The sequence below is a fragment of the Grus americana genome, chromosome 5 (genome assembly GCF_028858705.1).
Source record: "Grus americana isolate bGruAme1 chromosome 5, bGruAme1.mat, whole genome shotgun sequence".
Classification (NCBI taxonomy): domain Eukaryota; kingdom Metazoa; phylum Chordata; class Aves; order Gruiformes; family Gruidae; genus Grus; species Grus americana.
The window spans coordinates 62,317,311-62,344,463 of record NC_072856.1 but is presented as its reverse complement, the minus strand read 5'-3'; the positions used below and the strand labels follow the sequence as shown (position 1 = coordinate 62,344,463).

At 43.7% G+C, this 27,153-nt stretch overlaps 2 protein-coding genes across 3 annotated transcripts in view; one reads left to right on the top strand and one right to left on the bottom strand.

Moving 5' to 3' along the window:
* BRF1 (BRF1 RNA polymerase III transcription initiation factor subunit) overlaps positions 1-27,153 on the top strand; it is a 176,699-nt gene that overhangs the window by 78,585 nt on the left and 70,961 nt on the right. Inside the window, exons 5-11 of the mRNA XM_054825930.1 lie at positions 240-312; positions 8,729-8,878; positions 10,506-10,599; positions 21,018-21,144; positions 22,694-22,733; positions 22,823-22,915; positions 23,668-23,946. Coding sequence (XP_054681905.1) covers positions 240-312; positions 8,729-8,878; positions 10,506-10,599; positions 21,018-21,144; positions 22,694-22,733; positions 22,823-22,915; positions 23,668-23,946 — 856 coding nt within the window. The remainder of the gene's footprint in view (positions 1-239; positions 313-8,728; positions 8,879-10,505; positions 10,600-21,017; positions 21,145-22,693; positions 22,734-22,822; positions 22,916-23,667; positions 23,947-27,153) is intronic.
* On the bottom strand, positions 2,255-5,760 carry BTBD6 (BTB domain containing 6). Of its 2 annotated transcripts, XM_054825932.1 has the most exons (5): positions 5,118-5,639; positions 4,590-4,893; positions 4,259-4,349; positions 3,870-3,988; positions 2,255-3,644 (listed from the first exon to the last, which is right to left on the bottom strand). In XM_054825932.1, exons 2-5 carry the CDS (start codon positions 4,802-4,804, stop codon positions 2,612-2,614), a joined length of 1,458 nt encoding a protein of 485 aa, XP_054681907.1. In that variant the 5' UTR covers positions 4,805-4,893; positions 5,118-5,639; the 3' UTR covers positions 2,255-2,611. The 2 variants fall into 2 exon arrangements, with proteins under 2 accessions (XP_054681907.1, XP_054681906.1); XM_054825931.1 differs by having other exon boundaries at positions 4,590-5,760.

The window sequence follows — 27,153 nt, the reverse complement described above, 5'->3', positions numbered from 1 at the left end:
AAATTTTTTCAGCATAAACTTATGCTTTGATTTACAATGCTAATTTGTGCAGCTTTTGACAAGCACCAAGTATTATCCTATACCTATGAATACTGCTTGTAATACTTCAATTGAATTTTTTCAAAGCAGGTTGTTTTATGATTTCAAAGTTGGGGTTTTTTTTCCCTTTCTATATAAATGTTCTATTAAAAACGTTTGTGGCTTAAGATTTAAATAATGTCTTTTTTGTCTTTTAATAGGTGAATGTCTATGTGCTGGGAAAAACTTTCCTTCTGTTGGCCAGAGAACTCTGCATAAATGCTCCAGCCATAGGTATTTTTTTTTTGAGTTGACTTTTGAGTATTTGAGGTATTTTATGCATGGTTAATTGACAATAATATGTATGTATGTGTATTTATGTACCAAAGTGGTAATTTAAAAATGAAGCTGGAATCAATCCAGGCAGAAGAGCATTGCTGACCACGAGAGCCTGTTCTCCTTTATGTAAGAGTTTTTTTGGGATCTAGATGCTATTTTCTTTTACAAATAATTTTGTTGCTTTTTCCGAGAGTAGTTTAGGCTATACTAAGACAGTGAACTGACATAAAACAAATTTGTGTGCATCTACAAGCTCGCACAGGCCTGTCACACTTTAGTTCCACAGAGATGCAACATTTGATAAATATTTGCCAAATTTACTATCTGTTCATCACCTGTAGCTGAGGTGTTGAGTGCCTGAAATACAAGTAGCTTGATGGAAAATGAGGAGCAACTTTTTCCAAGTATGTGAATAACTTTTTAATTAGTAAGTCATCACTGAAATCGTAACACAGTGATCAGAAGGTGGGTTTTAACATGTCAAAAGGGTAAAAAAAGCTGTTGTCTAGGCTGTAACTTTTAAGCCAAGGGAATTCATGCCAATTCATTAAAAGAGTGCGTTTATGGAGAAGTCTTGTGACTGTTACCCACCTCTGTGCAGGAATTTTCTTCCTGTATCTTTACCCACTCTCCCTCCCACTCTCCTTAATCTGTACTAAGAATCAGATGCCTTTTGTGTTCAACACACACCCCTTCAGCTGTACTCAGCTGGGCACAGAACTGCCTGCCTTGGCAGCAAGAGAACCAGCAGCTCACATATTGAGCATCGTCATAATGGCATCCAGATAGTATGTGATGGTGCACAGCTATCAGCCATCGTGGTGTGCTGGCTTCGTTAGCATAGCTGGATGTCTGGTAAAACGTTCTTGTTTTCAATAATTCATACACCTTCTTATTTTTCATTACATTTTTCTTTTTTAAGAGTGAACAGGCAGAATTTATATTGCAGCTTAGTTTCAAGGTGAAAATTAATGCAGCTTAGGAAAAGACAAACAGAAACCCTGTCTAAATTAAATGTAGAGAGGTACTTGTTATACATGGAAAAAACCATTGGTTTATACTGGTGTTTGAGTATTCTTTCCAAAGTCATTATGAGATGAGAGATTTATAAAAAACACTAGTATTTTGAATTGGCTCATCTGTAATGATTGTCAGACACTTGAGAAAAACACCTACTTTTATCACTCTGAGAAAAGTTAAGGGTACTAGCTGTAAAATTACTGCTGATAGTGGATGGGGCTGTGTTTTTTAGAAAAAAATAAGAGGGGGAGGAAAGATCCAGCAGCTGTTGTTTAAGGTGGCTTATTTCTAATGAGTGATGTTGAGTGAACTTAAAAGCTGTATTGCAACTATTTCTCTACTGTCTGCTCCTGAATGTGAGGATAGGATGTATATGTAGATAGTGGCTGCCAGAATTACAGCCCTGGGCTAAATCTGTGTGATAAAGCCTGTCACTGCATTAAGCTTCATCTGTAGGTCTTGACTTTGGCCAGTCAAGCAGGGTGCAGCTTGACAGGTGCCAGTGCTTGCTGGGCAGGCTGGAGGTTAACACAGATGATGTGTGTGAATGGGTGGCAGAAGCTTTCAGATATAACCACGGGATGATTTTGATCAACTTAGATTACACTCATGGTTTGTCCGTCTTCAGCTTAGGCAACACACAAAAACCCCAAGCTTCCACAGATGTCAGGTCCCTTTTTTTGTGAAGGAAAATAAAGGCTGCTGCTGGATGGTCTCAGTTAGCAGGCGAGGGAACCTTTGTATTTGTGGTGATTGCTAATGCCTCGTGTAGCTGCACACAGGGGACAGCCTACAGTATTGTTACCCCTGTTAACTGCACTGTAGATGAATTAACAGACACAAGCCATAAGATCAGCAATGATCAAGTACACAGGACTTAGGGCAAGTAAAAATGTTTTATATTTCACAGATTTGTAAACTGCTCTAGTTTAGAACATTCTGTTTAACTCAGCTGCAGTCTGCAAGTTAGTTATCTATATACAAAATAAATGCACAGTACGTGCAACTTTTAACATTTTTCTGCTTGTTGCAGTCTTAATAATTAAGTCAAATAGCTTATGAATAAATAAAATAAGATTAAATTCAAGAGCATTCCTTCACTTATTTGTATAGCCTGATGTAGCAGATAGCTAAGTAGCATAACATTCCATACTGCTGCAGAGTTCGTAGTAAAACTGAAAAATCCCTTAATGTGCATCATTGCAGTATTGGAATACAATCAAGGTGAAATGCATCATGCATAGAAAATGAGCTCAGGTATTTGTCCTCCTTGTACTCCAGTTCCATTAGTACTGTCCGAGGAACACTGGAACTGGAATGTCACTTTCCCGCACTGCACTTCAGTCATTCCCTCTTGCCCAAAGTAACTGAGTTCGTTACCGTCAAGAATAGCACTTACATTGTAAAACGTGTCTTGCTCAACCTGCACAGGGTGTTCAAACCATACAGAGAAAGTGTTACTGGAGCCGTCAGAGGTAAACTTTGTCAGATTTTGAGCAAGGACAACTCCTAAGCGCTTCAGTTCAATTTTGACGCTGTATTCAGCTTTGCCACAGCTGGACCCATACAATCCCAGTCCTGCTATAAATATCCGTTTGTCTACGGCAAACTGAATACTGTCACACCGCCCTCGGTACCTCCACTGATTGCTGCGATATGCAGATGACTGAAACCGATGGCATCGCTGAGGTACAAGTCCTTTTCTTTTTGTCAGCGGAAACTCTAGTTTGGGTTTATTGGCGGCTGTGTACCATAGGAATATGTTGTGAGTTTCCTCAAGGGTGAGGATGTCAGACTGGGCAGCTCCATTGGCAAACTCTTCCAAAGTCATGGTTGGAATCCGCACCAAGTACAAAGCTTTTCCTAGTACATTCCTCTTGTTGCGTGGCGTAACCGGCAGCCCTTGCCTTTTGCATTCAGCCTCTGCCCAGTTGAGAACAGCCTCGAAAACTACCACTTCCTTGGTGTTGAGTGCCTCCCGGGTTACAATGATCTCTAGTGTTTGTTGATCTATCTCACAGAAGCCCTCTGACTTCAGTGCCATTTCTGCTTGAGCATCAATCACTTCCCAGCAGCGCTGCGTCAGCTCTGGCTCCTCAAAGAGCCTGCTCTGAGACAGCAGGACACAAGCGTTCTTCGCCTCTAAACTGGTCTCCAGAAAATTGACACAAGCCTTTGCTAGGGCCGGCACGATGTACTTCTTGGCAGCATACAGCGTAGCCAGAACAGTGTCAGCTTCCAGGTCTATTTCATCACTATACATGTATCTAGATGAGGAAAAAAATAGTTTCTTAGGGAAAAAAATATATAAATCAATTTTTCATGGCCAATATAGTCATCTTTACTGGCAGTGACCCTGATATTCAGTATTTGTCAGCACATTAAGTAAACAGTAATAAGTGTGTATTGCACAATGCCAATTAGGAGATGTATATTTTATAAGCTACTTTGATTCTGTCCACGTAATTAGTAGACTTGTAGTGGCCACTTACTTTAATAGGATTAGAAAGGCTGCAGGTTCCACATCTGGTATATGGATTTCAGATTTGACCTCTGCGAGATCGCCATAAAACATAGCATAGAAGACAGAGCTACCAACTGCCAAAACATACTGGAAAATAAAGAGAGAGAAGCCTCAGTAATACATATTGGCAATAGCTGAGCATGCTGGCTTTTGATAAGAGCTACACTTAGGGAAAGTTAAAAGCTACAGTGGAGGCAGAAGACTGCCTTACACTGCAATTAAAGGGAACACTGTATGTGAATTACTTGTAGGATTAGACGAGAGCCATAATTAGAAAAAAAAATGGAACCTAGTCGTAAGCAGGGGGGAGAAAATGCGCACAGCAGTATTAAAAAACCAAAAATTATCTGCACAAACCTTATGGGCAGGAACTTTCTTGGATGCCCCTGGCGGGCCCACGATGAAGTGAATGTCAGCCATGAGTTCGTTATTGAACATCAGCGCGTTCCTGCAAGCGAGGGGAGGGGGGAGAAGCCCCGTTAGCCGCGGGCAGCCCCTCACCTGGTGCCCCAGCCCCGCTGGCACGCAGCCGCCCGAGCCTCCCGCCGGCGTCCCCCGTGGGTCCATCCCGTCCCGGGCCGCCCTCGCCAGGGCGACCCAGCCCTCACGCCTGGCCTTGACGCAGGTGCACAGGGCCGGGCACCTCTCCCGCCCGTCCGGGGAGGGTCCGGCGGGGCCTGGCCCTTACCTCTCCCGCAGCGTGGGATGGAAGGACTGCCAGTTGGCGCTCTCCAAGTTGTTGTTGTTGAGGTTTTGGAGCTGGGGCGGCGGGGGCGGCTGGGCGCTCTGCTGGAGCTGCAGGGCGTTCTTCTTGCTGTTGGCAGCGGTGGCGGCGGCGGCAGCGGCGGCGTTACTGTTTGCAATATTGGTGTTGGTGCTGGCAGGGTAAAGTTCTGCAGCCATCTTCTTCTTCAGGGACAGGGGCACTATCTCATAGCATCCTGGCACCTTGCCGTTTGATCTCACGCTCTTTTTGGACTTCTTTAAGGTCTCTGGAAGCAGAAGAAAAAAAGTCAAACACTTCATGATCCTGCCATTGAGGCAACCATGGGGCAGTGGCATGAGCGAGAGAACTAACAAATCCCAAATGCGAGTCCCACTATCTGGATATTTTGTACGCTTCTAAATGCAGGGTGGCTTTTTGGTGTGTGTGCGCGCGACGCACCTTTCCGGGGGGAAAGGGATGCTGCTGTATCGGATCGGTGCCAGCGCTCACCTCGGCTTGAAGCGGGGGGTCCCAGCCTCCACGGCACTGCCACGATTGCAGTGGACAACCCGAGCGGGGCTGGCGAGCAGTTCTTTCCCCCGAGGAAAGAGGAGAAAAAAATAAAAAATAAAAAAAAGAGCCAAAATCCAACAACAAAACCCCACAAATCCAGCCGAGGCGGTGGGTCAGGAGCTAGAGTCAATCCACAAATCCTCCGAGTGCAGTAGCCCGGCGAGGGTGAAGCGCAGCCAGCCGCCCGATCCCCGCTGCCAGCGACCGCGCTCCGCTCCGTCCTTCCCCGCCCGGCGGGGGCACATCCGCGGCGGCCGGGCCGAGGCGAGGCGGCGGCTCTCCGCAGTCCCGCTCCCCGGGCGGCCCCCGCCGCTCGCACCAACTTTCGTCCTCTCCGCGCGGCGGCCGCCGCCACACGGCGCTGCTCTTCCGCGCTGCTCCTGCCCGCGTCGGGGGCGTTGCTGGCCGCGGGGCGCCCCGGCTCCTCCGCAGCGGGCGGGCGGCGCTGCCCTGGGCGCTCCCCTCACGGCAGCGGGATGCGGGGCTGCGCGGCTGGGCTCGGCGCGGCTCTGCCGGGCCCTGCGTCCGCCTCCCGCCCTAATAGGCAGCCGCCGCGCCGCGCGTCACGGCAGCTCGCACCAATGGGAAGCGCCGGGGCGCGGCGGGGGGAGCCGCCCCCCGCCCTGCCGTGTGTCAGTCTTCCACGCGACCCGTTGTGGCCCCCCCCGCGCCCGCCCGGGGGCGCCGCGGCACCGGGCAGCGGCACGGGGGCGCGTGTACGTGCGCAGCGCCGAGCACCGCGCCAAGCACCGCCCTGCCGCGCCAAGCCGGCACCGGGAGGACGCCCCGCGGTCCCTCCGCCGTCCGGTGCCGCCCCCCCCCGCCGGATTTACCGCGGGAGGGAGACGGGGGACCGGCCCCGCCGTGCGGCCCGGGGGCTCCAGTGGCGGAGCAGAGCGGGGCGGGGGGACCCAGGCGCGCACCGCCCTTCCCAGCCGGCCCGGGCGGGGGCGCCGCCGCGCCGCGCACCGCCCCGCTCTGCTCCGCCGCCGCCGCGCAGCTCCCCGGGGGGAGCCGGGCCGCCGCGCTGCCCCGCCGGGGCCGGCGCCGGGGGCGGCTGCGGGCGCTGGGGCACGGCCGGGGCGGAATTATTAAAGTCAAGGGAAGTTGCGGGGTTTTTTTTCTTCTCCTTTTTTTCGCAGCCCCGAAGCCGCTGTACCCCGGTTGTGCGGGCCCTCCCGGCCTGGGTCCCCGCCCGCTTTCCGCGGGTGTTTCAGCGGGGACGGACCCCCCTCGGCCGCGCTCTCCGTGCCCGTTCCCGTGGGGGTGGGCGGGCAGCGGGGCACGGCTCCGGCGTCTCTCCCCGGCCCCGCCATCCCGGTTCCCCGTTCTGGTGGGGCAGTCGCTCTTTTAAGCAGTTTCCTACGAGTTTTTCTATATTCCTGTTAATGGCTATGTGCCATCCAGGTGCTTCCAAAAGTCCGAGTCCCAAGTTGCTACCGGGGTAGGGAGAGAAGGGGAAGTCTTCAGAAAAACAGCTGCTTCTGCTTTAAAAAAATAAATGTTTTTCTTGCTATCTGCTTCATGGTCCCTGCAGTTCCAGAAAGCCAACGGGTTTTGCCCCACTGGAGCTCGCTCGCTGGGTGCGGGGGTTTCAGTCCCAGGGGTCTCCCTGAAGGCAAAGGGGACTCGCCCGGGACCAGGACGCCCTTGGTGCATCCGTGCTTGTTTAGTACACGCAGAGGGAATCAAGATGTTTGGGTTTTACAACTTCAAAAAAAATTTTTTTAAATTTTTTCTTAAATGTTTGTATCCATGTGGGACGTGTTTATGTTAACCTTGGCCCTGCATTTAATTTATATGTCAGTAGTATTGTATTCTAGCCATTTATGGCCTCTTTAAGGCTTTTCACTTAAAAGCGACCTGCATATTCATTTTCTGGCTGTTTGGTAGCTTCAGAATTTAAATTAACGATGTGCAATGTTTTGTCAAATGACCTGTGGGCATGAGTGCCGGCAGAAATGTCTGAAGAGCTACAATGGAAATGTGTAAATGCTCCCGAAACTGGGCTCGGAAGAGAAAGCTGTGGATCAGAAAGCTGTGGATCCCCTTCCTCTGCTCCACTCGGGAGGCTGGAGGAGCTGAGTTGGGCCCTCTCGGGATAGTGAGAGATGGGGAAGCAAACCGGGCGTTGCTTTGTAACATCGCACGTGATTCTGTAGTGCAAAAAGCAGGGTTTAAATGCCTGTTGAAGCCCAGGCTATCGCTTCTGAAAGGTTTGGGGTGTTTTTTGATTGTCATATTTTGGAATTGGTCACTTCTGTTGAGCACGGTTTTACAAAATCATACTTGGAAATACAGAACAACTGCCGTTAAGAATCACGGGAATCAGTTAATCTTTCCTAAACCCTTGATTTTTAGTGTTCTGTTTGGGAGGTGATTGCACTCTGGCATTTCTTCGGTTTTGAGGGAGATGTGTTTGGAAGTTTTTGCTTGATAAATGCTTTCATTTAAATGCTTCTGCAAGGCTGACAGGCATAATCACCTACGGTGTGATCTTGGTAATTATGGATAGCAACAGGGCATCATTGTTAGAACTTGGTGCTAAATGAAACTGCTTTGATTAATTGTAAATCCGTCAGATTGTTCCAGTGTTTCGAGCTGAATTTTCATCTTTATCAGTTTAAGTGCCCACATAGGGGATCAGCTAAGGAAATTGAGTTGAGACTAATAGTTAACAATTTACCGTACGTCATGGATTTTCGGTCAAGTGATAAAAGGCTGGCAGGAAATGAGAAACTGATACCTCAAATAAGAGGTATCAATGTGTTAAGTGTAGCTTTTACAAGATTCTTTGATAAATTATAAATTGGTTTAGGCAAAGCACAAGCCGTACTGTTGGTTGGTCTGAAGCTGATAACACCAACACTTGAAATAAGTTTACACATCTGGAGGCAGATCCGTGGCCGATGTAAATTGTCATAGCGCTGTTGATGTTAATTGGGTTCCAGCAATTTATGCTGATGGAGAGTATGCCTCAGTATCTCTGTAATAAACAGCATTTTGTATTGGTGGAATATGAGTCTGAGAAGGAGCTGGAATTAACTTTGAAGGTACAAGTAGATTTTTGTTTGGGACATGGGATTTTAAGCAAATGAATTTTTTTCGAAGCTTAGTTTGTAGGTCGGTATGAGGCGAGACATGCAAGTTACCTTACTCGTTACTTTGCAGGAGATGTTAGAAATTTTAGGCCTAAGTTACATACTCATTCTGCAAAAGTTTAGCTTTGTGCATAATACCAGTAACACTGCTCACGTGTCAGAGTCAGCATGGGCAGCCTTGGACCCTGAAAAGCAGTAAGAAAAACTTTGTGCAGTGCTTTAAAGCTCTCATGTGTATAAAACAAGAAAAGATTTTGTTTTAACTTAACTGAAAAGGTGCTTCTGAAGCTTAGCGATCAGAGGATCTGGCCCAGCAGCACAGTCCCTGTTGTTTGGCGAGACATGAAGGAAGCCAACCACAACAGCCTCGCAGTACTGCTGCTCAAGTACTGTGTTTCCTAAATCAAAGATTAGGATTAGAAATAATTATATTGTTTTCTGTTACAGATCCGTGTTTATATATTCCTCGTTTTGCGCACATGCTTGAGTTTGGGGATAAGAACCATGAGGTGTCCATGACGGCTCTCAGGCTGTTGCAGAGAATGAAGCGGGACTGGATGCACACCGGCCGCCGGCCCTCCGGGCTCTGCGGAGCAGGTATGTCAGATGCTGGATGTATCGCTTCCCCTGCAGCGGCTTGGACAGGAGAGCCTGGGAGCTGGGAACAGATGAGGGAGTTTCTCATTTCCTTGGTGATGCCATATTCTCTGGGTTTTGTGCTGTCAGGCACCTACAGGTTATACAGGTCTTCACTGAAACAGTTTCTGAAACTCAAACTTCATTTTTGCCCTTGCTCCTGCATTACTTGCTCAGATCCTTTGTATCTTACGTTCTGGATTTTTTTAACCTCCTTTCTGGTGCTCCTCTCGCCCCCGCTCTCTGCAAGTTCTAGCTGCTAAAAGGTTTTTTTGTCGGCTAAAATGACACCATTAGTGCAAGCACTTTGATTTGTGTTTTTCCACAGAGTCTTATGCAAGAAATGCCCTCTTTGACCTGTTCTGTGAAATTATTTTCCTCTCCTTCTTCATCTTTTTCCAAGATCCATCGCTGTCACGATGCTTACAAAAAACCTACCGGTTTGGGAGGGCTAGGTTGAAAGATAGTCAGTACCAGCCAGGGAGGTCAGAGTAATGAAGACTGTAGATAAGTCACAGAATTCACGTATGCGCTTTATTTTATATGAAAGGTCTTACATGTGCGTGCTGGAATGAGAAATAGTGTTCGAACCTTAGGGAACCCAGGACTATGCAATCTTTTTGAAATTTCTAGCCTCTTTTTCTTAATAATGCTTGCTTATTGCACATTGCTAAAAATTTGAGTGTAGACTCTGTGGGAGACCAGCCTGATCTTTGATTCACTGCATAGACTATATCCACATGAGCAATTAATTTGATTCAGCAGATATGGAGCAATAGACTGAAGCAGGTGGTGCTGAGTCCCATCCATCCATCCACCCATCCATCCATCCATCCAGTGGGTTTAGTTTGGTTCCCTGGCCTAAATGTCTGTGCCACACGTTGTTTGGAGCTGCGTAAAGGACCAGTTGTTAGTTCAGCTCTCTTGTTCCCATTAGGAACTGGAGCACTTCAAACACATACCTGAAGCGTAGCTCTGGTTTCGTTTCCTCTGAAAGGAATGACTTTTGCCTGCTTGAAGCTGTTCTGCGCACCGAGCCACTGCACGATGAGTGGGGGTGATGCTTCAAGATGGACCTAGCGCTCTGAATCAACGCGCTAACATAAATGCAGGCAGTACTAGTTATCTAGGTGTATAGAGGGTTTGCATGAGAGTGCTTGGGCACTTGGGACAGTGATAGTGGTGACAGCAATGAGGGTAACAGCTTAAGCAGGTTCAGTGTTTCTGTTCTGGCTTCTGGAAGAATTAACTTGGAGATCTTCTTATTCAGGGCTAGTAAATTCTGCTAAAAAGATGGTAACTTTGAAGCTACGTGAACAGTGAGATGTTCTTGTTCTGTATTTAAGTAGCTGACCATGGTTTTCCAAATGTTAAAGCATAGAATTTTTCAAGGTGCGATTTGCAATCAGTTTATTGGATAGGAAGCAAAGTTTGTAAAGTCAAGTCAATCACCTGTGTTCAGGGACGCATTTACAGCTCTTTAGCTGAAGGCAGGGACAACGGGAGGGTATAGTTATCTGACTGTTTTCTGCCTTTCTTCAGGAAATTTTCCTCTTTTTGACATTGACTTTCCCTGCTTATTCTCCAGCTCTGCTAGTGGCAGCAAGAATGCATGATTTCCGACGTACTGTTAAAGAGGTCATCAGGGTGGTCAAGGTTTGTGAGTCTACATTAAGGAAAAGGTCAGTGCAGTTTTATTGCTTTTATCTTTCGTTTACAATACTGAAAAGTAGTGTAGTCTAAAATGAATGTATATCAGAGAAAACCGGGTTCTTTTCCTTTTCAGAAGTGCCAGGAATAAAATAAGTACAACATGTTTTAGCTGGTCACTTTTAAATACTAACACCTGCCTCTTATGTAAGGCCTCAAATGCTTAGCAAAGATGGTAAGGAGCACTGTGCCCATTGAACAGGTGAAGAGTTTAAGGCAAAAAACGTGGGGTCAGAAATGTTAACAGTGTTGTCATGTCCTGAGAAGAAATAATTGATTGATTCTCAAAGCTGAAGTTGTACACTGGGATTTATTTTTTCATGAATCCAGCATATAGTGCTGAAAAGTCCTGTTCTTTAGCTGTTATTGAACAGAACTTTTCAAAATACCTTGCTAAAATGTTCATTTGCAATAGTTTTGCACTGCTAATAAATAGAAGACAACGCAGTGAGTCTAATGGTAAGTACACTGAAGGGGTCAGAAGTGGAATTATCAGCAGAATGTGAGCCTGAAAATGGGAATTTCCTAAGTGACTTTGGCATGTTTTTCTTTAAAATATCTAGTAGCATTTTCCATATTTTGATGAAGTAAGCAGTCGCCCAGTTTCCCTCATTTTAGTTTTGAAAAGTTGTAACATTTTTCCTTGCCTGTAGGTTCAGTAAGAAATCACCTAACTGTGAAATACCATGCTTTCTGTTGGCCCCAGTTGGGAATTTTTGTCCCACCAATAAATTCTGAAGTTTGTCCTACCAAGGTTTGTCTTTAGGAAGCTCCCCTGGTGTCTCTCTTTCCTCCACCTCACTGAGACCAGCCTAAGCACATCCAGCTGAGTCTAATACTTGTTAATAATATTCACTTCTTAATTGTGAAAAATGTTTTTGCCCCAGAGCTTCATTTGTGGAACAGGAGTGATAGTATTTCCCTACCATGCATGGGTGGTACAAGCATAAATGTAAAGTGTTTGAAGTGCTTTAAGGTACTACAACAGTAAGGATGGAGCAGTACAAATGCTATTTTTTTCCTCTGGTCAACAGGTCCTGTGTTTTAATGTGCATTTTGTATGATTAATGATGTATGCACCCACAGTCTACTTCAAGATGCCTTCATTAAATAGTTAAAGAGTTCGTTCTTCCTAAGAAAATAAGCATAATCAATTAGAGTTGGAAAGAAAATTAATTTGAGCAATTGTTTCAAGCGAAGAAATCTTGCTTCAAAATTCATGCTTTGAAATGTTTACTCAAGTCACACATATCAACTAAAATGACAGCGTTATTTACTTTGACAGGGTAAACGTGACAGCTGAATTATTTTCAGGCAGCTATAATTACAACTGTATTTATCACGAATCTATAAATTTGATTGATGTTTTTCAAATAAGAGCATGTTATATAGTATTTAACGAAGGCAAATAAAAAAATACCTTAGAATAACTCTTTCTGCACTCCAATTTTTTCTTCTTCTGCACTCCATTTTTTTCCTCTCTCAAGAATTTCTTTCAAAATGCCATCAGGTAGAAGTTGTCTAAATTAATAAGCACTTGTTTCACGTTCTTAAAAATTTCTTTGCTTCTCAGTTTGATGTACAGTTTTATTTCCTTTTAATTATTGCTATAGTTACTCTGGTTTGTAAAGAGCTACTGCTGCCTTGTGCATTGTGAAGGTGTTGAGCGTAGTTGAGTGAAGGCTCAGTAATGGATGGTGTTGGATGCTACGCTCGCTGCTGATGGCTTTACCCTGACAGCTCTTGAAGTGAAACCAAACAGGAGTCCGGATAATGCTGAAACTTCCAGCTTGCAGGTTCTGCTGTATGGTTTGATTTACTCCCAGTTGGCTACGTGGCTCCTGGGGAAGCACAGATCATTGGAAGCTGAATTTGCTTTCAGTGATGACGGATTTCCATGGCAGAAATCTGCAAGGGAAGGGGCAGCACCGACACAAGGTGCCTTGTCTCCCCCCAGCAGTCTGGGTTGGACGGGGCTGTGTTCATCAGTGGCTTGGCTGAGGATGCGGGAGCGATGCTTTTTAAGAAAGCCCTGCTTGTCTTCCTGTTTCATAGAATCATAGAATCATTTAGGTTGGAAAAGACCTTTAGGATCATTGAGTCCAACTGTAAACCTAAGACTGCCAAGTCCACCGCTACACCATGTCCCTGAGCACCACATCTACACATCTTTTAGATACCTCCAAGGATGGTGGCTCAACCACTTCCCTGGGCAGCCTGCTCCAGTGCTTGACAACCCTTCTGGTGAAGAAATTTTTCCTAATACCCAAAGTAAACCTCCCCTGGCACAGCTTAGGAAGACCCTCAGCAAGGTGGTGGCAGCCCTTCCCTAGGAAGGGCACTACTTCTAATCCTGTGCAATGCAGCTGATGCACCTGTGTAAAAGGGGATTAGATCACCCCGCTGTCCATCAGCTGGACAGATCAAGCCCTATGTGCCCGTAGTCTGTCGCCTCTTTCACCACCATGTACAGGAGGAGTAGCTCTTAGGAGGTTCACGAAAACGTGACACACATATGGGTCATAAAAATGAATGACCTGATCATAAAGGGAATCTGTTTGGGAAGGAAAAAGCAACAAAGCATGGCCCATGGACCCTGTCACTCATCTTCGAATCAAGAATTCTTAATTTAACCATCTGTTTGGTTAAAAAACAGTGTGTGTTTATTTTTAATATGTGTGGGGTTTTGGTAGGATCTTGGTAAGAAGACTTTGTAGTTATTTCACAGGGCCTTCTAGCTTTATGTTTTGAAGCATACAATTAAAATGTAAAGTTTGTTGCTGTTGTTGAAAGTGGATGTATTAAATATTAATAAATGCACTGATAATTCTATCTCATTTCCAGTCTAATTGAAATGATATTAACTTATATATCACTTTATATATTCAAAGTACTGTACAAATATTAACTAATTAGTCAAATTGTTATTTTCTGCATAATCATCTGTGGAGATAGCAGAAATTAACTTTTAATAAACCCAACCCTTTTATTTAGTTTAATCCTCACATTTGTGCCTGTGTTGAATGCACCTGTCTTGGCTGCTGCCTTTTTAACCTTTACATACTCTGCCCCTTCATCTGTTTATTCACCTATTGCATACTTGCTCTGCATACTAAATTCTGTCTTATCTGCAGTGAGAATAATTTTGGTGATATTTGTCCGTTGTGCATTATCTGATACTGTGTGGCCCTTACGCATGTTTGAAGATCTTAGGCACTTCTTCAATAGAAATTAAAAAAAAAAATTAATCAGTTTATCTTTGTTAACACTTGGGATTTTACTTCTTTGCCTTACTCTCTTTATCTTTAAAATGAGCTGCTTTTTACATAAAAAAATATTTCTTCTCGGTTCCATAAAGTACTATCTGTTAAAAACCCTATTTGTTATGAACTTCAGAAGAAGTAAAGCTTCATTTAGAAGGAATCAGAATGAAAGGCCAGAATGGGTTTAAAGGGCTCGTTTTTGAGGTGAATGTTTTTGCTCACAACAAAATAGCATTTTTTGGGAAATAAGCCTTGTTGCAAAGGAACTCCATTTACCAGGCTGGGTGGAGATGCTGCAGGGACTTTCATAAAGGGGGTACTTTGCTCATATCCTGGGGACCCAGCTACAGCTCTTTCAATGATTGCATTGGTAATTTTCTAGAAAAAATTAAAGGTTCGTGCATAGAGAGAAATGTATTGCCTGGAGCTTTTCTTATTTTCATTTCTGCGATATATAGCTCCCATAAACTTCATGTCCAAGCTCCCAGTGCAGTCTCAAGCCGAGTAGGCTTCTGCGAGCGTACGCAAGGTGAGGAGCAGGTCGATGTGTGAGTTCAGAGTCAGGATGGGAAGAGAAGGTAACAGGGAGGCTTCTGGCCAGGAGGTTAAGTTTTCCGAAACACCAAAGCCCAATCAAGGTCAGGACTGAAGGGAAAGGCACGAAGAAGTCTGTGTTCGGCTGTGATCCAAGGAAAGCCATGCTAAAATCCAGTGAAAGGTAACTGGTGAATGGAATGAGAGCTGCTTACCTAAGGTGTTTGAGCTTGGAGAAGGGTAGAGGATGCTCAGTACGTCAGGGTTGTGTAAGTGCTCTTGGCTGAGGTGAGGAACGGAGAGAAGCTTGCAGAAAGCCGGGCAAGTTACTTCGTGTAAAGGAGCTTGTGGTGGTGCCCGCTCTGATCTCGCATCAGCAGCCGTGGGGTTCCTTCGCTGGCCGCTGTTGTGATAAGCTAAGAAAATAAATTGAGGAATATTTTATGTCTCCGGTTAAATAATTTCAAGTGGCTTATAGGTGATTTCTAGAAATCTTTCTAGTATGGCGAGTAAAATACAGCTTGATCCACGTGGGTTGGTATTGCATACCTTGCTAAGTTGGATTGTCTGTTTTAATGAAAAAAGGTTTTATTTTTGAGGAATCTAATTTCACAGGCAATGTTCCTTGTTATAAATTCAGCTTCTATACAGCTAGTGAGCTAATACGTTAATTAGTTTCCTAATATATTTTAATACTTCATATTTATTTAAAAAATGTCATTTCAAAATTATTTGGTGTCTGTTACTTTTGATACAATAATTAACTTATGAGCACTAACTCAGGCTTAGATGTTGTAAACAGTTTTCTCTGTGTTTGACTTTCTTCATCTGAGCGGCTGTTAAGAAATTAAGCAGCGCGCTATTTTTCTGTTCCAGGAGATCATAGAGGGTTTTTGACAGACCACAGCGGAGGAACCATGCTAACGAAACAAAATTTTAAGGAACGCTAAAGTATTTTGTTTCATTAGCATGGTGTGAATGCTTGAATTGGGGGGAAAAAATAAACCAAGAACAAAAAATTCCAGGTGGTTTAGACTGGCAGAGTTCGGGGATGGGCAGGGAGATTTGTCGGCGGGATTTTTGGTGGGCTAACCGTGTGCACAAGTGTTAACCCGAGTTAACCGCGTGTGTACGTGTTTGCAGAATCAGGGCTTTAAAATGTATGTTAACGAAATTGTGATAATTTTAAATCTCTGTTTTGGTGTGAGCAAGTAAAAGCAACTCATTCTAAAGGGTGCTTTTATTTAGTACAATAAATCTTTCAAGGTACCCATTCTTTAACACTTCGAAAAACGACAGAGAGTTGCCAGCAAATGAGCACCATAAATTATCAGTCACCAGTTAATTTGCAGTAAATGACTGTGTGTCTATGCTCTTAGTCCATTGCAAAAAGAAGTGAAATGTATTCATGTAGTACACCATGGAAGTTGTTTAAGTGACAATATTTTTCTTTACGGTTGCATTGGGCCGGGAACACAGACAGACTAATTTAGCACAGCTCAGGTGACAAGTTGTAAGTTGTAAAACCACAGTAACTGGATCACCTCTGATTTTTTCCTTACCTTTACTAATGAGATACTCATTCATATAGGCTTTAAAAATACCTTTTTACATTGTTGCAAGTACATGTAAAATTATGTATATGTTCAATGGTTACATATAAGGAGATTACACTTCTGTTTATTTACATACTGATGGATACTGGAAAACTTTGATTTATGTCATGTAGGAAGCATTTAGTAACTATTTCGATACATGTTCTGTATTAAGTATCACTTTTAGGGTATGTGTTTACATACCTCCATAAACAGTTCATGCATAAACATTGTATGACTTGGAAAAAAATGGGGAGAGAAGGATGATGCAATAGATTGTTAAATTTGTAGTATAAAAAACAGTGATGAATTCACCACATCAGTGCAATTTCTGAACTTCTCTGCTATGAGTGAGTGCCCCGATTTGGAGTGGTAGGCAGCACTGATGAACGTTAAATTAAAACAGTGGGGATATATTCAAATATTTTGGTACTTCACTAAGGTACAAAAGTAAATCCCTTATTTTTCCAAAATTTGCAAATGTTGGAGTTGTCAAATCAGCTGCCGTATTGCTAGAATATTTGTAATTGATATGACAATTAAGATTATGTAGATATCATCGAAGTTATTACTTAGGGGTTTAATTATATTGTTAATTTGGGAAAAATCAGGGGAATTTAATTACCACCACCAGCTTATCTTGCAATAAAGTTTTTTCATGTATTTCTGCTAACAACATGTCAATATTCAACTTAGGGGTTTTTTTAAATCCATTTAGAAACTATTCTAAGTGTTTTAAAAAGACCTCTCACAACAGGTCACTTAAAGGCTGACTGCTCAGGCTAAATTTCACGTTCACACTTTAAAAACCCAGTTGTCTCTGAAGTTACGCCTTTCTGTACAGTGCTCCAGCACAAGGTAATTCTGGTTTACGCTGCTTGCTTTCTAGAGCTGGGTGCCGATTGCGTATCCGTAGGAGGACTATAGGTGCTGTATGGCTCGCTAGACATCTCTGTTCCTCCCCGAGCTTTGCCAGCAGTTTCAGCTGCTTTCCCTGTCTCCTTCGAATAGGGAGTGGAGGCCACTGGGGCTTTTCCTAAATGGTCCCTGCTCAGAAGTCCCTCTTGGGCTTTGAACTTGGACTCCTGAAGCATTTGTGAGTTGGACTCGAGAAGACCTTGTTCTTCCACGTGCTTTGTCGCACCCCACTGCTGCAGAATTTCAATTAAACGTTAAAACCGAGGGGCTAGCTGCACACGGGAGTCTTTTTTTTTTTTTTCCCTTGGCTGTAGACTGCATTCATAAGTCTCCACTGGACAGTATCCCTGAAACAAAACAAAATAATAAAAAAACCCCCATTGCTTATAACTTCAAAATGACTGACCCATTTTCCCTTACTGGGAGCTAAATTAAGTGTGAACAGAATTAGTTCGCTGTTTTGTGCACAGAAGTGCTTTATCAGAAGGTGAGGTGTGGTTTTGTCTGTAAATGGATGAAACAAAAGCTGTGGAGATTTTTCTTTAAAAAAAAAAAAAGGATTGGGATTAGGGGCAGATGACAGCAAGCTCTGGAAAAACTTTTCTCCCAAGGGAATTTGCTTGAAAGAGTTTGCTGTGAGAAACTGTAAGGGGAGGATTTATACTGCAAGTTGAATCTTAGCCTGAGCTGTAGTGGTTGCCTCTGCTTCGACTATAAATAGAAAATACTTGTCTGCCAAATTTCAATTTTTAGAGCCCTTTTGAATTTGTGCCAATGAAATAATATCTTAATTTTTATATCTGTTTATTTTCCTCCTTCTGTGCATAACTTGAAATGGCAACTCTTATTAGATTTTTTTTAGATTAACAAAAGTGCAAAATGAACTTGGATATCATTTTCATGAGGGACTTAATAATAGCCCGTAGCTATTTTTTTTTTTCATGAGGGCACTCCCTCGCCCCTGAAATTATTGTGCTTGTAATTAAGGTTGCGTCAGTTTTTCTTAGCTGCCAAACGAATGTTACCTTGTTTCATGCGGTGTAGACTGCTGCGTGCATCAGTTTGTTGCCTTCGTGGCATGTGTCCAAACACTGGATAAAATTAAAGAAATGTTTAAAAATATGTAGACAGGATATCAGCCAATGTAAAATGTTGAGGCAGGCAAGTGGTTGGCAAACGCAGGTATTTATTTATATCAAGTTAAAGGAGAAAATGTTGAGTGAACAGCTTGCTGTCCCGCAGAGATGGCGCTCAAGCTGTGATCCTGACCATCGGGGATGGTCCTTCATTTCAGGAGGAACGCTAGAGCCTTCTGGTTAAGACCGGCGAGATGTGAAGAAATAATGCGCCGCTCTAAATTTGGGCTTTGCCAGCAGGCTGTGCCTACACCTCCCCAATGGGTGGTCAGCCCTGGCCTCGTTTGGCTCAGATCGGGACTGGGGAAGAGAAGAGCACGGGCACGGGACTGGGCGCTGGTGGCCGGATCGGATGGTTGAACCATGCTGTGCTGTGGGTTTGAGCTCCTTGGTAGCACCACCAGCAAACAGGACGTAGCTCTGCCCTGTCCTAGTGCAGATGCACTGAAGGTCTTAAGAGAGACCCGTGCTGCCGTTGTAGCTCAGGGCTGCAGCTGGCCCTTGAGTCGAAGCTCGTGCCGGCTGCCGGCACGTTGGCTCACCCACGGGCTAACATCTGATGGGTGCAGGGTACGTGACGTGAGTCACACGACACCACGGTGGACAAGGAGAGGGACAGAGGGAGCCTCAGGTGTCCACAAGGAGACGTGCATGGGGTTAAGTGCTGAAACCCAAGCTTGGTCATCTCATCCCCAACCGTGCTTCATGGACTGGTTTTGCTACTGGTGCTTTCTACGTTGCTCCGCATGCCTGGAGGTGTTGCTGTTTTGGCTGGGCTCTGGGTCTGGCTGCTCATCTCAAACTCAGAGCAAGTGTGGGGTAAATAAACTGGGTGTCTTTGCCAAAGTGTGTGTTGGCTTTTTACAGTGGGAAGAAAATAATATTTTAATGAGGTGAGGCTGGTTGGGAGGAAAATCTTCTAGTGGAGGGTGTCCCTGCCCGCAGCAGGGGGGTTGGAACTAGATGATCTTTAAGGTCCCTTCCAACCCAAACCATTCTATGATTCTATGGTTCTATGAAAAGTCTTGCTGAAGTGGGACTACCTGTGAGCGCATGATTCATACACGGAGAAATGGATGACTGTAGCTTAATGATGGTAGCTGGGAAGATCCTGAAGCGATGCATGGATTTGGCATTAGATGAATCCTGAATTAAAATAATAATAACAATACCCTAGCCAGGTTTTTCCTCTAGCCTGATAGATGAGGCTCCCTCCTGGAAGGTGGGTAGTGCACACTGGAAGCCCATTTACGCTGAGAAAGATTCCTAGTCTATTAATTAAAAGCTGGGTGCTGCTGCTGCCAACAGCATCCTCTTCTCCTTTCCAATTTGATCTTAAAGGGAGGAGGGAGCTGGTCCCTGGTACTCCGAGGGAAAGTTTTGGGCTGTCAGTCACTCCAGATACGTAGCTAATTTGGGGCTTCGTGGAGACGCCTGAACTCCAAAAGCGAGGCTAGGTTTCAGAGGCTTTTTTCTCCTCGGCAGCACTGATTCTGGCCGGCACAGCCATGCGTGGGCTCAGCGTGCTGCTTGCTGTTGGTTTTTTGTGGAGCTGCCCGGCTCTCCCTGCACGTTTCACGGCATGAGATGCAGCGCTTGGCGTGGGCTGTGCTCCGGGAGCAGGGTGCCTCCGGGCAAAGCATCCTGAACTTACGGCATGCCTACGTCCCTTGGTATGGGCTGTATGATCTCAGTTTATCAAAAAAGAAATACAGGGACTGATAAGGATATCGGGAGAGAGTGTGGCTTTATGCTCTTGGCTTTGGCCCTGGAGTTGATTGGAAACTGAATTTCTGTCCTAGAGAAAATTCCTCCTTCGGAAGGAGTTTTGTTGCAATTGGAGGCAAAAGAGAAAAACCACAATTGCATTTTGGGGAGGAGAGATGCTGAAAGATCCTGTGCTGGGAGCATTGAATCACCGGTTTTAGTTTCCTAGCTTTGCAGATGGAAGCTGTTGTCAGCTTTGCTTCCTCTGTAAGATGGGAATATTCCAGTGAAGCAGCTGCAGATCCATCATTGCCGTTTTCCCATGGAAAATGTTGATATTATTAAAAGGGCACTTTCTGTCAGAAAAGCGTTCTGCCAGACATTTCCTGACCTGGCTTTGTACTTAACCTTTTGTCTCACTTTCTCCATCTGTAAAATGGATGTGCTCATTCTCAACCACCTGTATAAAATGCTGAAATTTGTGGATGAAGTTATGACAACGTGGTCTCATTTAAGATTCAGTTCCTTTGAAAGGTTCAGTTGCTTTCGTGGCAGTTCCCCATGGAGCTAGTCCTGTCTCTCATGCAGGTAGGAACTTTTAAAATGCGAACATTAAACAAAACCAAAGTATATTGTTGTAAAATTACATGCATTCATCTATTCCGTCTGTGGAACGTGCAGATGATGCCTTTATTTTACACCTGCTTCTGTGTGTCTGGGGAAGATTACTTCTTGTCCCTCTTCCAGTCTGCTGAAGATATGTGACTTTAACATTTGATTTGCATAAATTAATCATGCTAACATATCAGGAATATTTTTGAGCGTACTCCTAAACTGTGATGGCAGATATTTTAGTTTGGGAACCTGTTTTATTGGTGGTGTTGATAACAAAAGCGACGAGACAGGAGGAATCAGCTGCGTTTCCTGTCTTAGTTTGGTCAGTCTATACTTAGTTGACCTTAGTGGCTGCCGTATTTCTGTTCAGTCTTTGTTCGTCAAAAAAAGCGTGTGTTACGTACTCTAATAAATCAAAAGCTAATTTGTGATATGAAAAGATACTTTCTTTGCAACAGATGAAACAATTAGTGCCACTTCGGTTTTAATGTATTCTGTATTTGAGCCAGAGTTTCTGAGGATGACATGTTTATTCTGTAACTAACTTAGCAGTTTGCTGAATTTTGTTACTTTTAAAGAAGTTCTTAAAGATGTTATGGTAATGTACTGTATGCTTTGGTAGGCTGACAGAGTTTGAAGATACACCAACAAGTCAGCTAACCATAGATGAGTTTATGAAGATTGACTTGGAAGAAGAATGTGATCCTCCTTCCTTTACAGCTGGTCAAAAAAAATTGAAGATACAGCAGGTGAAGTCTGAACCAGATGCTCTTTGTATTTCTCTCCTCCCTCTCTATGTTCCTTTTTGAATCAGTTAATACTAAATCCTAACTGGCCATCCTTTGATAAGGGTTAGTTACATTTATTTTGAGGTTCTTAAGAGAAGGTGAGCATTAGTGCATATGATACCAATTAACTAAAGGATATTTTTTTGTTTCACTGGCAAAGGGATAGCTTCCCAGGTTAAAAAAAAAAAAAAGAAGTTTTTCTCCTATATCATTTTTGCTCACTCCTCCAGAGAGATGTGCTCTTTCAGGTACGTAGCTTCAAATACAGCTTCAGACATCCCCTGATGAGGGATTGAAGTGTGCCTACTGCCTTAGCCAGCTGTTGCGGGAGGTGCAGAGTCACTGCTGTAGTGCACATTGGGGCATCTGGGTGGCCGAGTAAAAGCACCAGCTGAGCTTCATGTTTTGCAGGCTACCAGTGTTTGGTGCTCAGCCCACGATTGCTGCATTGTAGATGAGGGCTCAGCACACTCTGCCCACACGTTCCCCCATTTGCAAGCTGATGCAGTGATCCTAAGCACTGTTCTCTCCTTTAGGCTTACTTTCCCGATGCACGTGTGTTTCCCTTCTTGTGCTTAGACCTTTTATCGAAGCATCAAGTCTTTTTGTCCTTACAAAACTGGAGGCTGTCATGTGACAAGTTAAGCTGAGCTTGTGGCATGGAGGTCTTGAGCAGCTGTCCTAATGTCTGCGCTTCTCTTTTATATGCTGCAAGCACCCTTCCACCCTGCTTAGCAAGGATCAGGGTTGCAAAGGTGTAAGCTTTGTAATGGGATCAGGAACCATGCGCTGTTTTTAAGTGATACTCATGGTCAGGAGAAGTGCCATTACATAGAACTTTTTTTTAAATGCATATGAAAACAATAAACCAATTGCTTTAATGAGACTGCTGGGTTTTTTGCGTGGTACACCACCTGCTTCCACAGAGCTTAGTTCTCAGGTGGCTTAATTTCTTTGCAAAGCATGAACTAAAGCTGGCACCAGAGGAGAAGATTTTACTACCATCATGGCCAGTTCTTACATTATTAGTTTTTCAGGGTTTTTGTTTTTACTGCTCTAAATATGCTATCATTTAAAGGTCTGTAGGCGTGTTTATGATGTTCTCAAGAGCCCGCAGGCTGCTCTAGGTCAGTACTTGAATCTGCCATCACCTGTGTGCTATGTCTGGCCCGGGCACTGCGATTGCAGCGCTGTCCTTGCGCTTGCTCACATCTACAGGTGCAGTCATAGGGGCTGACTGCGGAATGGGGCCTTTTAGTTACGGCTTGCCAGAGTGAAGGTTCCTTTTGAAGTATAGAGATGGGTGAGATAACATTTGAAATCGGTCGGTATTTTGAAACCTGTCTGTCTTACCTGCCTGACACTACAAAGTAGTTTGAGTTGGGATTTGAAACCTGCTTATTGCTTTTAAAATACCCTGTGATTCTGCGTCTCTATGTACAGTTCACAAAGAGTACAAGGTTGGGTTCTTTTAGTAATTTCACATTTATTTTGTTTATTTTCATTTCAGCTTGAGAAGGCGTTATCAAAAAAGCTGGAAGATTTTGAAGGTACAAGTTGTGTTTAGTGTAACATATCACTCATTTGTTCAAAATTACATCAATGACTGCTGAGTTTTATTTTTATTTCATCACCACAGGTGAAATATCGAGCTATCAAGATGAAATAGAGATTGAATTAGAAAACAGTAGACCAAAAGCAAAAGGCGTATTTGCAAATTTCACTAAAGATGGTAAGTCTGTAAAGTCTTACGGCTACTTAAATGATAATGGGTTGAGATCCTGCGGGCGGTCTTAAGCGTATGAACTTCATTGTGATAAATGTGATCAGATTAACGGTTGGACTCGATGATCTTAAAGGTCCTTTCCAACCTAAATGATTCTATGATTCTATATATATGCTTCCATGGTACAAGATCTCTATTGAGGTGGGATTCTCTCTGTCCGTTAGTTGGTTCAAGTATCAGTCTTCCAAACAACTACATTGTTCATTACAATGACAGTTCATTAATGATTTCAGTTGTTTTTCTTTCCTGGTGCAGTATAAGCTTGGCAGTGGCACCTGAGAATGTTCCTTTTCATCACTGAAAGTGCGGTGGACTGGACCCTTCTGTCACGGAATCCCCCAGTTGACTAATCGATACAGAAGGGCTTTGTGCAGGTTAAATTGGCTATTTTTTATTTATAATTATACCAGTAAGTAGCCGCTTTCTCTCAAAGCCCTTTTATCTGCCATAATTTGGTAACACAGTATTTCTATTTTAAATGATGACTGTATTCACAAAAATACATTTTAATAGCTAAGGTAATGAATTTGAAGAGCATCTGGAAATTCCATGTATTCATACATTGTACTAAAATATTGTGTATTTCTTCTACAGATTTTCTCTAAAGATTTTTGTTCTTCAAGTGAGTGCCTCTCTATTTATTTAGTTTCTGTAACAGATGGTATGCAATGATCTGTTGGGGTTTTTTTCCCTTACAGATCCTATAGATGATAGTACCTCTAGCATACTTGGAGAGGAGGAGGCAGAAGATGAGGAACTGGAAGCAGCTGCTAATCACTTAAACAAGGACTTTTATAATGAACTTCATGAGAAGGATAGAGCAAAAACAGATGAAGATGGGAAATGCAAAAATGGAAATGAAGCTCTTGTAAGACCACCCGCACTAGAGTCCTTGCTTGGCCCACTCCCCACTGCAGCTAGTCTTGGCATAACAGAGTCCATAAAAGAATGCATATCCACTAAGGACCGAGAGCCTGGTGAGTAGGAGATCCGTTCAGCTCGGAGTGGAACCTGGACACATGCAGCCAGTTGTGGGTTTATTGTATAATTTCCATGTATCTTGATGGTTACTGTGGTAGCTATTCTGTGAATCACTGTATGGTCGAGGTACGGGAGCTGTGAGGCTGGATGGGACCAGTGGTCGTGGTTGTTGATGTTGGCCGTTGGCATCTGCTCCCGAGGAACCTGCAGGAAAATCTGGAGTGCTGTTATTTTCTGAAGCCTGAGAATGTGTATCTCCTAGTCAAGTAGATTTGCAGTCAGATGATAGCTGATGGGCATATTTCAAGCCATGCAGTCTCAATTAGGAAATCGGAGGAAGCAAATTCCTGTAAATATGACTGGGAATTAAAACCCAAGTATGAGAATTTTAGATCAAGGCAGACTTTCTCAGGAGACATTTTACTGGAGTCAAACATGATACAGTCTGTCTCTCTGATTGTGAATCTTTGCAAATGGCAAATATTTAATACGTTTGTAAGAGGAAATAACTGGTTGTATGCTTTTTTCTTTGATACCAGCTTTGGGGGGTGTTTTGGTGGTTTTGTTCCATTTTTCTTAAAACTCCAGATCTATCTGTAACATATAGCCCTGTATAGTACAGTGGGAGCAGGACTGATCAACTCAGGAAGCCAATTTTTCCAGAGTCGTTAAGTCAGACAGTACTGCAAACAGCCAGTCATCCAGGCAGGTTTGTTTGCTTTTTCTTATGTGTGCTTGAGCTTTATGGAGATGGCGGTTTTTGTAATTCCTTTTGCATCTTAACGACTCCAAGAACGGAACATATCTAAAGGGCATTTTATTCTTTTCTTTATCACAGTTAATTTTTCCATCATAAGACACACCTGTCTGAATCTGTTTTGTCAGCTTACTTGGGGGTTGATGCAGAAGAACATTTTGTTATCCAAACTGTTCTGATGCTAATTTCTGTTCGACAGCACCTATTTATAATAAGATACTCCCTGCCTCAATAGATGAACTGAATGCATTCAGATTCTTATTATGTTAGTGTTCATATTCCAGAAACGTAGCAGGACGATTGCACGTTTATATTTTGTACAAATGAAATCATATAGAAACAGTGGAGTGGTTTTGGTTTTAATTACGATTAAGAAAATGGATGGCTCGTGGCTTGTCTTTCTCCTGGAAATCAGCGATTCATGTCAGAGAGAGGTCAGTAATGGCTAGAAGCTGTTGTTGTCTGGCTAGCCAATGACCTGTAAAAATGAGTTCCCAGTGATGGACGTTTCTCAGCTGGCATCGCTATTGACCATTTTAATGGACAGGCTGAGGACTGAGTTTAGAGATGGAACTGAGCTGGTCTAGCCAGGTATGAGTCGGGCTTCAGGCAGGTGGGCAGGAGAGCGCATGGCTGCTCATGCTATGGCATGTCTGCAGTTGCTGTTTGTTTTCTTTCAAAGGTGGAGGATGTGCCAAGTGAACTGAATTTCAAAACCAAGTAGGTTTCAGTAGGTTCATTCTCTTTTAATGCATCTGAGAAATCATTGCGGGTGTTTGAACAAGTACTTATTTTCTTAATAAGTTATGAAGCTCATATGCTGAATCACTGTCTTTGGGTTTATTTTGATTGTAGATCCTGCCCCAAACTTCTTTTTTTTTTTTTCCCCCAGTGACTCTGCTAATTTATTTTAATCATTTAAAAATTTTGTGTTAAGTCAGATTCACTTTGGTTATGACTGTACTGCGGGGTAGTCATGCTGGGGTGCAGGTTCCAATCTCCGAGTCCCTGCCACGTGGTGCCCGCGTGGTGTGGATGCATCTCGGTGTGCGTGTGCGCGTCATCCCCTGAGGACTTGGTTTCCTTCGAGAAGTCATCTGAGTATAGGAGCAGTAACAGAGCCTCGATGTGTTTTGGATGATCGGGAACCAGGTGGAGCAGACAGGCTGAGAAGTACACCCGGCTTGCAGTTTCATGTTATTATGCAGGGTAAAGAAAACCTCCTGTTAAGATGCCTCCCATTGGTCACTTGTGCATCTTAGCTCTGAACCCCAGTGAAAACTAGCGTAGAAGTTTCTGGCACCTCAGGCAATAAAGTCTTGAGTTCTGCCTCATAGCTCTGGGAAATCTGGGAAAGGCTTGTACCTGGAGGTAGTATCTTCTTCTGTTAGGCTAAGTGGTATAGTTGTTAAAAATTAGACAATTTCCAGGTTTCTGAGCCCTTCTTCAAGTCTGAAAAAGCAGCAGCAGTTTTCAAAAGTAAATATAGGATGAGAGCAGTTGCTTAGAGTTTAATTTCAGACAGCACAATTACAGATCACCTTGAAACAAAAGTAGTTAGTACCTGTGGAGGGAAGACAGAAAGATCATAAAATTTCCTGAATTTATCCTGTGTACTTGTTTTCAGTTTAGTGCAATTTATATTGTAAATCTCAGCTGTCCATAGGGAGAGTCATCATAACATTGCACCCTTAAGGTGATGTTTTGGTCCTTCTCCACAGCTGTGTAAGTCATAAACCAGGAACCTTTCCCTTCCCTCAGCCCTCTCCAACCCTGAGTCATCTTCTGCTGCGTGGACCATCTGGGTCAGGTTGGGCGGGAGACCTTAGTCGAGATGATTTTCTATATCCCCTCTGGTCTCCACATGTTGTTGCATGGGTGTATTATGTGCAATCAGTGCAGCGGTTGCAAACCAGGTGCTTGGTGCTACGTGCTGAGGATTCCCAGCAAACCCTCGTGGTGATACACTGCGTGGTTGGGCAGGTGGCTATTAAATAGGAGCTTGGCAAGCAGGTACAGTATGTGCAATGTTCGTCCTCCTTAAATGCAGGGTATCTCCTCTCCCCTCCTCTCTGTTCCTCAGAAAAATCTCTGCTGTAGGTACCTTCTACAAAGTCTTTTCATTTGGCTTGTGCATGTGGTAATTCAGTTATAATTGCCTACATCAGCTGCTTTGGGAAATCTTCCACCTTTGTGCTACGGTGGCTGCAGCAGCAGCAGAAGGTTTCTCACAAACTGCTTATGCAGATAAGACTTAGGTGCAGAGCTCAAGTATTAAGAAAAATTTAGTGTATTTTTGCTCCACTTAAAATTGGTATTTGAGCAGTGTGAGCTTGTCTATATGAATGTTTTATGGAAAGCATAGTATTTTAGCAAATTTGCATTACAAAGAGAGCATGTAAGGTACCGGGTTAATGAGTAAAGTGCTTAGAATAAACAGCACGTT

Excerpts from the sequence above, each read along its gene's own strand:
- BTBD6 (XM_054825931.1), bottom strand. The coding sequence starts at position 4,963 with ATGCCACTGCCCCATGGTTGCCTCAATGGCAGGATCATGAAGTGTTTG. Across the intron at positions 4,350-4,589 it reads CATCCCACGCTGCGGGAGAG|GAACGCGCTGATGTTCAATA; the intron begins GTAAGGGCCAGG and ends CCTCGCTTGCAG. Across the intron at positions 3,645-3,869 it reads GCCTTTCTAATCCTATTAAA|ATACATGTATAGTGATGAAA; the intron begins GTAAGTGGCCAC and ends TTCCTCATCTAG.